The 11,461-nt window shown below is 34.8% G+C and overlaps 1 protein-coding gene and 1 long non-coding RNA gene across 4 annotated transcripts in view; one reads left to right on the top strand and one right to left on the bottom strand.

The window, feature by feature from the left end:
• Window positions 1–115: 115 nt before the first annotated feature.
• Window positions 116–11,461, bottom strand: part of cdhr5b (cadherin-related family member 5b) — a 55,690-nt gene continuing 44,344 nt past the window's right edge. For all 3 annotated transcript variants that reach the window (XM_042496608.2, XM_088080166.1, XM_088080165.1), the window contains 2 exons: window positions 3,118–3,287; window positions 116–2,113 (listed from right to left, as the gene is read on the bottom strand). In XM_042496608.2, coding sequence (XP_042352542.2) covers window positions 1,568–2,113; window positions 3,118–3,287 — 716 coding nt within the window. In that variant the 3' untranslated portion in view covers window positions 116–1,567. The remainder of the gene's footprint in view (window positions 2,114–3,117; window positions 3,288–11,461) is intronic.
• Window positions 3,397–9,393, top strand: LOC148189178 (uncharacterized). Its single transcript, XR_015777004.1, has 2 exons — window positions 3,397–3,524; window positions 8,973–9,393. It is a non-coding gene; the product is annotated as an uncharacterized LOC148189178 (long non-coding RNA).

Raw genomic sequence — 11,461 nt, 5'->3', positions numbered from 1 at the left:
TCACATACGTTTCTGCATTTTCTCCCTGAGTTCATTGCCATTCCTGTATGCCAGCTAGCTGAAATTAGGTTTGAATAGAATTTGGATCTAATATATTTGAATAACACTGGGCAAGTGAGGCAAGAAAAAAAACTTTATTACGGATCCTTAAAAATGACATAGAAAAGCTTGTAAATTTTGTCCATGAAAATGTGTGGGAAACCTGCAAAGTGACAAACAAAAAATGTGTATTTCATGGCACAGTTCAAACAGGATTAAACAAATATTTCTCTCTTAAAACCACAATTTCACTATAAACAGGAAGTTCATATTTACAGTAATCTCTTCTTAATACATTCTTGGATGACTTTAAACAATCAGAACCTTAAAGCACATTATTGCTCAGTTTAAGGTTTTATCAATATTATATAATATGACATATTGATTAGTCTTCTGCTGAGGGTTATTTAACTAAAGTTCAGACATTGTTTCTGTATTAATGTTTTACAGCCTTCAGGATCAGCAGGGAGGAGTTTATTATCACAGACTATAACAGCAGATGTTTCTGTTTTTATCACCTGCCGTGTCTCTGCATTTCTGGTTTTACACAGCATGACCCATTCATCCGTCAGCACTGAACAAGCAATACAACCAGTAAATGATCAACTCAAAGTACCAGTAACTCCCTGAATTATACTGCAACACAGGAACAGGAGGGAGAGGCTGAAGCATTAAACATACAGACACAACTTTAAAAAATGGATAAAATGTGTCCAGTAATTAAATAATGTGAGAGCCTACTATTACATCTTAATAGTTAACCCTTTGACAGCTGGGTCACCATCACCGTTCTTTCACAAGTATTTAAACTTTTGGAGCCGGAGCAAATTTGTTCTATTTCTTTCCAAACAAACATGGGGACAAAGGCAATGTGCAACTTGAAATGTTGAAAATTGTTTGAAAAAAAATTTAATTACATCCAAAATTCTATACATTTAAAAAAAAAAGTCTATAAACTTTATATTTTTCATATATATTTAAGATTATTTCACAGTATCATTATTTTTAAGCACTTTTTTGCCGGGCCAGTTCCTTGTTTGTTTTTTACTTTGCTTTTTTATGTTGCTATTTTTCAGGTAACTATCTCGTACTTTTTCTATCATTTATTTCTTGCAAAATTTTTCGTCTTGCTCATTGCCTTCATCCCATGTTTTTGAAAGAAATTTAGCAAATTTGCTCAGGTTTCAAAGGGTTTATATCAAATGTATGTATGCCTATGCACTTGCTGAAACTAAGCCGTAATACCTTCTCACACAAGTTTAAAATACACGTCTGACTTGTATTTGTATTTATGTAAAGATTAAAACATGTAAAAGGTTAGATTTACTTAAAATCTAAACCTCCACACACAGGCTAAAGATTATGAATTAAATTCAGATTCCTAATTACTTGAGTTTTTCAAATCTTTCTGTAGGGTGTGCTCAGTCCTGGCTCTGTGATGGACTAATAAGGTAGAGTGTTACACCACTGCTGATAAATTATAATCAGATTTTATTATGGGTGTTTCTCACAATGTACTCGTCTCCTTTCACAGATCAACAGTCAACATTTCATCACCCTCCGAGTCCTCTTCTGGGTCCTCCATCTTCACCCCGAGTCCACTGTCCAGATCTGCATCATTAAACATGACCTTTGGGGTCTGCAGGCTGTTGTCCTCGTCCTCCTCTCTGACGCTGGATGACTGCTCCTCGTCTTCCTCCTCGCTATCATCCTCCCTGCTGTCTGGGATAATGACCACCTCCTCCTTGGCGTTGGGGTCGATGTCCTCCTTAAACCAGACAGACTTGTACCCCTCATCCATGCGTCTTTCCTTGGTGAGGATGGGTTTCACCTCCTTCTCATTGTCGGCCTTGTCTGAGCCCGCCTGGCTGGTGTCGTCATGCAGGAGGGCATGCAGCGGTACTGTAGACTTCACGATGGCCTCACTGAGTGCAAAGTCCCTTGCGACTCCACCGGCCATGAGGCCCCCCCCCACTGGACTGCCGGAGCCGATGCTGCCTTCGTCTTCATCGTTCTGGAAGGCCTTGTTGGTGTACTGGATGCCCTCCTTTGGACCACCTGAACCTTGACCCAGCTGTGGAGGGACAACACAGTGAAAAACAAGAGTAACAGGCTGAAGTTCTGTTGGTGACCACTGGAAGCTACAGTTTCCTTTACATCCAACAATATGGTTACTGAAGCTCTTTGTCAGATCTTAATCTCACATATATGGTACTGTCTCTCCCTTTAAACCTGGGGAGCCTTGCTGTCTTCAGTATGAATGCAGGTCAGAGACCTTTTGCGAAAGAACTCTCCGATTTACCAAGATCAATTGAATACCGTGTCAAGGATGATGCCCCTACTGAAATTGCTCAATGGCACATGAAGCCAAAAAAATAATAATAAAATTATGCAGATGATTGGCACGGTTTCCTCACTGCATGGCCCATAAAACAGGCACATTAGAAACTTACGACCGCTACAAGCTAGTTCCGGTTCAGCACTCTGCTAACTTGAACGGGGATAAAAATGATTCAATTAGCCGCTCTTCTATACTTTCTAAATATTCTCTGACTGAATGGATCAAATTCTGACAGTGAAATGAGTCATTTCAATGAAGCGCTACAAAGTGGGAAGCGGGGAAGCTAGCCACAGAGCCCTGGGGCAGTAGCCCCACGTACCTTGGGTAGTTTTGAGATGAAAATATCGCTACTATTCAAAGTACCAGTATAAATTCAAATGTGAACGTTACTAAAACCTTTACAAGTCAGAGACTTGGCATGACCCCCCTAAATCTCCCTCTGATTGACTCTTTCCTTCGTTGGTTGAGTTGGTTGAGGAGTGAGACAGGTTAGGACTAGGGTAACAATATAAGGACTAGGGTAACGATATAAGGTTAGGGTTAGGGCTACTTTTCCAATAATTATGTATTTGATTGGCAGACGAGATTGTCCAGAGCCTTCTGGCTTAAATGTCTGAAGAGATTTGGATTTCTTGAGCCCATATGGAAGTACAGTGATAAATCTGGAGGGTTAGAAAACGTTTCTCTACTTCCTGTGCTGGACCTTAGTCTGAGCACAACAGCCAGTTTATACTTACCGAGCTTTGGAACATGCTGGCTTCAAAGATTTTCCTCCAGGCTGCTTTCCCCCTCCGAATTTGAAGGGCGAGCACCACTATGACCACCAGACACGTGAACAGCAGGACACCCAGGGTTGCACCAAGTATTGCCATGTCCTTCGTGTCAAAGCCACCTGATGGTACGATCACTGCGGGGACAAAGGTGACCAAATCGAGGTGTCACCAAAATACAGCAGAGTCTTAAACCAACATGGTCGTCAATCTAAAATGTGACTGCAGTCTAAATTGTTTCGATGTGTAAGATCTCTCTTTCCTCCCCTCAGTGTGTACGTGTGTGTGAAGAAAGGCGACGAGAAAATGGCGATGCCCTTCGATTGATCCATTTGAAGGGATTACTGCCTCTGGATTGGACCAATGGATACAAGGTACAAGGCAGAAATCAGTCATTTAAAAAAAAAAAAAACAGCATAGTTTATAAATACGAAATTAAGATTTCATGGCATCCATTCGTTTTTAAATTCTGGATGAAGGCAAATCTCCCCACGAAAAAGAACATTTTTTTATGGCATACTATAATATGACTTTTTCATGATATTTTTATGCCATAATATACTATTTCTTTTGAATGATGTCTTCATGGAATATTTTACTGACCTTTGACATTTGATTGTCAAAGGTCAGTAAAATAGTAAAATTTGACATTTTCGACATACTATACTATTGCCTTTTTTGCCATTTTTTGACATGATAAATTATGAGGTTTTTGGCCTTTTTTAGACTTTATTCCAACTTTGTATACTATAACACGTCTCTGCAAGGTATTATATGTCGTTTTCAGCAATTTTTAAGAGCAGTCAAAATTTGACTTTTTTCGACATACTAAACTATTGCCTTTTTCGCCATTTTTTTTGACATGCTAAATTATGAGGTTTTTGGCTTTTTTTAGACTTTATTTCCACTTTGTATACTATAAGCCAACTCTACAAGGTATTATATGTCATTTTCAGCCATTTTTAGGAGCAGTCAAAATTTGACTTTTTTCAACATACTATACTATTGCCTTTTTCGCCATTTTTTTGACATGATAAATTATGAGGATTTTGGGCTTTTTTTAGACTTTATTCCAACTTTGTATACTATAACGCGCCTCTACAGGGTATTATATGTCGTTTTCAGCCATTTTTAGGAGCAGTCAAAATTTGACTTTTTTCGACATACTATTGCCTTTTTTGTTATTTTTTTGACATACTAAATTATGAGGTTTTTGACCTTTTTTTAGACTTTATTCCACCTTTGTATACTATAACGCGCCTCTACAAGGTATTATATGTTGTTTTCAGCCATTTTTAGGAGCAGTCAAAATTTGACTTTTTTCGACATACTATACTATTGCCTTTGTCGCCATTTTTTTGACATGCTAAATTATGAGTTTTTTTTTTCCTTTTTGGCATTCATTTCCACTTTGTATACTATAACCCAACTCTAAAAGCTATTATATGTCGTTTTCAGCCATTTTTAGGAGCAGTCAAAATTTGACTTTTTTCGACATACTATACTATTGCCTTTGTCGCCATTTTTTTGACATGCTAAATTATGAGTTTTTTTTCCTTTTTGCAATTCATTTCAACTTTGAATACTATGACGCGACTCTAAAAGCTATTATATGTCGTTTTCAGGTATTTTTAGGAGCAGTCAAAATTTGACTTTTTTCGACATACTATACTATTGCCTTTGTCGCCATTTTTTTGACATGCTAAATTATGAAGGTTTTGGCCTTTTTTTGGCCTTTATTTCCACTTTGTATACTATGACGTGTCTCTAAAAACTATTATAGGTTGTTTTCAGCCATTTTTAGGAGCAGTCAAAATTTGACTTTTTTCGACATACTATACTATTGCCTTTGTCGCCATTTTTTTGACATGCTAAATTATGAGGTTTTTTTTTCCTTTTTGGCATTCATTTCCACTTTGAATACTATGACGCAACTCTAAAAGCTATTATATGTCGTTTTCAGCCATTTTTCGGAGCAGTCAAAATTTGACTTTTTCGACATACTATACTATTGCCTTTGTCGCCATTTTTTTGACATGCTAAATTATGAGTTTTTTTTCCTTTTTGGCATTCATTTCCACTTTGAATACTATGACGCAATTCTAAAAGCTATTATATGTCGTTTTCAGCCATTTTTCGGAGCAGTCAAAATGTGACTTTTTCAACATACTATACTATTGCCTTTTTTTGCCATTTTTTTGACATGCTAAATTATGAGGGTTTTGGCCTTTTTTTGGCCTTTTTCCCCACTTTGTTTACTATGACGCGTCTCTACAAGCTATTATATGTTGTTTTCAGCCATTTTTAGGAGCAGTCAAAATTTGACTTTTTCGACATACTATACTATTGCCTTTCTTTCGCCATTTTTTTGACATGCTAAATTATGAGTTTTTTTTCCTTTTTGCAATTCATTTCAACTTTGAATACTATGACGCGACTCTAAAAGCTATTATATGTCGTTTTCAGGTATTTTTAGGAGCAGTCAAAATTTGACTTTTTTCGACATACTATACTATTGCCTTTGTCACCAGTTTTTTTGACATGCTAAATTATGAAGGTTTTGGCCTTTTTTTGGCCTTTATTTCCACTTTGTATACTATGACGTGTCTCTAAAAGCTATTATATGTTGTTTTCAGCCATTTTTAGGAGCAGTCAAAATTTGACTTTTTTTGACATACTATACTATTGCCTTTGTCGCCATTTTTTTGACATGCTAAATTATGAGGGTTTTTTTTCCTTTTTGGCATTCATTTCCACTTTGTATACTATAACCCAACTCTAAAAGCTATTATATGTCGTTTTCAGGTATTTTTAGGAGCAGTCAAAATTTGACTTTTTTCGACATACTATACTATTGCCTTTGTCGCCATTTTTTTTGACATGCTAAATTATGAGTTTTTTTTTTCCTTTTTGGCATTCATTTCAACTTTGAATACTATGACGCGACTCTAAAAGCTATTATATGTCGTTTTCAGCAATTTTTAGGAGCAGTCAAAATTTGACTTTTTCGACATACTATACTATTGCCTTTTTTTCGCCATTTTTTTGACATGCTAAATTATGAGGTTTTTTTCCTTTTTGGCATTCATTTCAACTTTGAATACTATGACACGACTCTTAAAGCTATTATATGTCATTTTCAGCCATTTTTAGGAGCAGTCAAAATTTGACTTTTTTCGACATACTATACTATTGCCTTTGTCGCCATTTTTTTGACATGCTAAATTATGAGGGTTTTTTTTCCTTTTTGGCATTCATTTCCACTTTGTATACTATAACCCAACTCTAAAAGCTATTATATGTCGTTTTCAGCCATTTTTAGGAGCAGTCAAAATTTGACTTTTTTCGACATACTATACTATTGCCTTTGTCACCATTTTTTTTGACATGCTAAATTATGAGTTTTTTTTTTCCTTTTTGGCATTCATTTCAACTTTGAATACTATGACGCGACTCTAAAAGCTATTATATGTTGTTTTCAGGAATTTTTAGGAGCAGTCAAAATTTGACTTTTTTTGACATACTATACTATTGCCTTTGTCACCATTTTTTTGACATGCTAAATTATGAGGTTTTTTTCCTTTTTGGCATTCATTTCAACTTTGAATACTATGACACGACTCTAAAAGCTATTATATGTCATTTTCAGCCATTTTTAGGAGCAGTCAAAATTTGACTTTTTTTGACATACTATACTATTGTCTTTTTCGCCATTTTTTTGACATGCTAAATTATGAGGGTTTTGGCCTTTTTTGGCCTTTATTTCCACTTTGTGTACTATGACGCGTCTCTTCAAGCTATTATATGTCGTTTTCAGCAATTTTTAGGAGCAGTCAAAATTTGACTTTTTCGACATACTATACTATTGCCTTTTTTTCGCCATTTTTTTGACATGCTAAATTATGAGGTTTTTTTTCCTTTTTGGCATTCATTTCCACTTTGTGTACTATGACGCGTTTCTATAAGCTATTATATGTCGTTTTCAGCCATTTTTAGGAGCAGTCAAAATTTGACTTTTTTCGACATACTATACTATTGCCTTTGTCACCATTTTTTTGACATGCTAAATTATGAGGGTTTTGGCCTTTTTTGGGGCTTTATTTCCACTTTGTGTACTATGACGTGTCTCTACAAGCTATTATATGTTGTTTTCAGCCATTTTTAGGAGCAGTCAAAATTTGACTTTTTCGACATACTATACTATTGCCTTTTTTTCGCCATTTTTTTGACATGCTAAATTATGAGGGTTTTGGCCTTTTTTTGGCCTTTTTTTCCACTTTGTTTACTATGACGCGTCTCTACAAGCTATTTAATGTCGTTTTCAGCCATTTTTAGGAGCAGTCAAAATTTGACTTTTTCAACATACTATACTATTGCCTTTTTTTTGCCATTTTTTTGACATGCTAAATTATGAGGTTTTTTTTTCCTTTTTGGCCTTCATTTCCGCTTTGTATACTATAACCCAACTCTAAAAGCTATTATATGTCGTTTTCAGCCATTTTTAGGAGCAGTCAAAATGTGACTTTTTCGACATACTATACTATTGACTTTGTCGCCATTTTTTTGACATGCTAAATTATGAGGTTTTTTTTTCCTTTTTGGCCTTCATTTCCACTTTGTATACTATAACCCAATTTAAAAGCTATCATATGTCGTTTTCAGCCATTTTTAGGAGCAGTCAAAATTTGACTTTTTCGACATACTATACTATTGCCTTTTTTTCGCCATTTTTTTGACATGCTAAATTATGAGGTTTTTTTTTCCTTTTTGGCATTCATTTCAACTTTGAATACTATGACGCGACTCTAAAAGCTATTATATGTCGTTTTCAGCCATTTTTAGGAGCAGTCAAAATTTGACTTTTTTGACATACTATACTATTGCCTTTTTTTCGCCATTTTTTTGACATGCTAAATTATGAGGGTTTTTTTTCCTTTTTGGCATTCATTTCCACTTTGTATACTATAACCCAACTCTAAAAGCTATTATATGTCGTTTTCAGCCATTTTTAGGAGCAGTCAAAATTTGACTTTTTTCGACATACTATACTATTGCCTTTGTCGCCATTTTTTTGACATGCTAAATTATGAGTTTTTTTTTCCTTTTTGGCATTCATTTCAACTTTGAATACTATGACGCGACTCTAAAAGCTATTATATGTCGTTTTCAGCCATTTTTAGGAGCAGTCAAAATTTGACTTTTTTCGACATACTATACTATTGCCTTTGTCGCCATTTTTTTTGACATGCTAAATTATGAGTTTTTTTTTTCCTTTTTGGCATTCATTTCAACTTTGAATACTATGACGCGACTCTAAAAGCTATTATATGTTGTTTTCAGGAATTTTTAGGAGCAGTCAAAATTTGACTTTTTTTGACATACTATACTATTGTCTTTTTGGCCATCCTTTGACATGCATAAATATGGGGTTCTTGGCCTTTTTGGCCTTTATTTCCACTTTGTATACTATGACATGTCTCTACAAGCTATTATATGTTGTTTTCAGGCATTTTTGGGACATATCAACATTTTCGACATCCCAGACTATGTTTTTTTTTGCGATTTTTTTGACATCCTAAATTATGATGTTTTTGGTCTTTTTTTCCACTCTTGTATACTCTGACGCGTCTCTTATAGTGACAATATGTCGTTTTCACACATTCTTTTGGACACATCAAAATTTGACATTTTCGACATGCTATACCATGGCGTTTTCAGACATTTTTGGCTATGCTAAATTATGACGTTGTTTGGCCTGCTTTCACTTAAATTTCTAATGATTTTAATACGACAAGGCATTTTTTTTATTTTTCTAATTTCAGGAACACCTCTTTTATGTTGCAAGCAGCTCAGGATACATTTCTTGGCGTCTGAAAACAGTCCAGTGGAGGATCAGCATCCCCATCTTGCACTGGCTGATAAGGAGATGTTTTAGTTATCACTTTTCTCTGACTGCATTTTGCTCGTGTTTAATTTGAGTTTCCTTATCTCAACTCTAGTCATGCTGCAGTTTGGAGGAGCATCTACACAACAAGCCTGGTTGGCAGCCATACCTCCTCACTGCTGGGTGTCACAAGAGCAAGACTGACAACTTCTACATCACCATGTTCAAGTACCTCATCTCATGCCAGGAAAAGCACATACAATGTTTCAGATAAAAGTGCGTTCAGTGTACCATAATTCAAAATGTTGTGTGAAGTGAATATAAGTTTGAAAAGTAAAAATAAATGCTAATGGAAAATTGTTTTGTGTGTTGGAATTAATTCTTATGAAGATCCGGACACATTAGGGAGTGACTAACTAACGTTGGTCAAACAGTACAATGTATAACTCAGGACAGTGTTATAGATCTAATCTCATGGTGTTGCTTTAACTATTTTATGAGTTAAAAAGGTAACTGTGGCATAGTGTTAAATTATTAACTATTCAAAAGTGCTAATTTAACTCTGAAAATTGGGGAGCTATATCAAACCTGAAAAAGTGTTGAAATCAACTCTGCGGGATTTAATTCAACACTGGAATTTATGCTGTGTAGCATTTTTTGACATACGATACTTTGGCTTTAAAGCACTTTTAATATTGAGTTATTGGACAGTTTTTCAACAAGCTATGCTAAAAGATACTTAAACATGCTATAATATAACTCTTTTCGACATCTGGAAACGACATACTATGCTGGGGTGTTGACTGCGATGTTTTGGACATGCTAAATTAAGAATATTTGGCCTTTTTTCATCTTTGTACGCTATGACATGTTTCTACAAGTTATGCTACAAAAAAAGTAAATTTGACTTTTTTCAACATACTGTACTATTGCCTTTTTGGCCATTTTTTACACATGCTAAATTATGAGGTCTTGGTCATCTTTGGCCTTTATTCCCATGTTGTATACTATGATGCGTCTCTAAAACCTATTACAAGTCGTCTTTAGCCATTTTTAGGAGCAGTCAAAATTGGACTTTTTTCGACATACTATACTATTGCCTTTTTTGCAATTTTTGTAACATGTAAATTATGAGGTTTTTGGGCTTTTATTGGCCTTTATTTCCACTTTGTATGCCATGATGCATCTCTGCAAAATATTATATGTCGTTTTCAGCCATTTTTAGGAGCAGTCGAAATTTGACTTTTTCGACATGCTATACTATTGCCTTTTTCGCCATTTTTTTGACATGTTGAATTCTGGCTTTTTTTGCCTTTTGTGGCATTCATTTCAACTTTGTGTACTTTGACGCGTCTCTAAAAGGTATTATATGTCGTTTTCAGCCATTTTTAGGAGCAGTCATAATTTGACTTTTTTCGACATACTATACTATTGCCTTTTTTTCGCCATTTTTTTGACATGCTAAATTATGAGGTTTTTTTTTCCTTATTGGCATTCATTTCCACTTTGTATACTATAACCTTACTCTAAAAGCTATTATATGTCGCTTTCAGCCATTTTTAGGAGCAGTCAAAATTTGACTTTTTCGACATACTATACTATTGCCTTTTTTTCGCCATTTTTTTTATAATTATGAGTTTTTTTTTCCTTTTTGGCATTCATTTCAACTTTGAATACTATGACGCGACTCTAAAAGCTATTATATGTTGTTTTCAGCCATTTTTAGGAGCAGTCAAAATTTGACTTTTTCGACATACTATACTATTGCCTTTCTTTCGACATTTTTTTGACATGCTAAATTATGAGGTTTTCTTTCCTTTTTGCAATTCATTTCAACTTTGAATACTATGACGCGACTCTAAAAGCTATTATATGTCGTTTTCAGGTATTTTTAGGAGCAGTCAAAATTTGACTTTTTTCGACATACTATACTATTGCCTTTGTCGCCATTTTTTTGACATGCTAAATTATGAGGGTTTTTTTTCCTTTTTGGCCTTCATTTCCACTTTGTATACTATAACCCAACTCTAAAAGCTATTATATGTCGTTTTCAGCCATTTTTAGGAGCAGTCAAAATTTGACTTTTTCGACATACTATACTATTGCCTTTGTCGCCATTTTTTTGACATGCTAAATTATGAGGGTTTTGGCCTTTTTTTGACCTTTTTTCCCACTTTGTTTACTATGACGCGTCTCTACAAGCTATTATATGTCGTTTTCAGCCATTTTTAGGAGCAGTCAAAATTTGACTTTTTCGACATACTATACTATTGCCTTTTTTTCGCCATTTTTTTGACATGCTAAATTATGAGTTTTTTTTTCCTTTTTGGCATTCATTTCAACTTTGTATACTATAACCCAACTCTAAAAGCTATTATATGTCGTTTTCAGCCATTTTTAGGAGCAGTCAAAATTTGACTTTTTCGA

Source organism: Plectropomus leopardus, chromosome 7 (assembly GCF_026936395.1).
Source record: "Plectropomus leopardus strain MGB_pleo_1.0 chromosome 7, ASM2693639v1, whole genome shotgun sequence".
Classification (NCBI taxonomy): Eukaryota; Metazoa; Chordata; class Actinopteri; order Perciformes; family Serranidae; genus Plectropomus; species Plectropomus leopardus.
The sequence above is the reverse complement of the archived record's forward strand: the minus strand, read 5'-3'. Positions and strand labels throughout refer to the sequence as shown.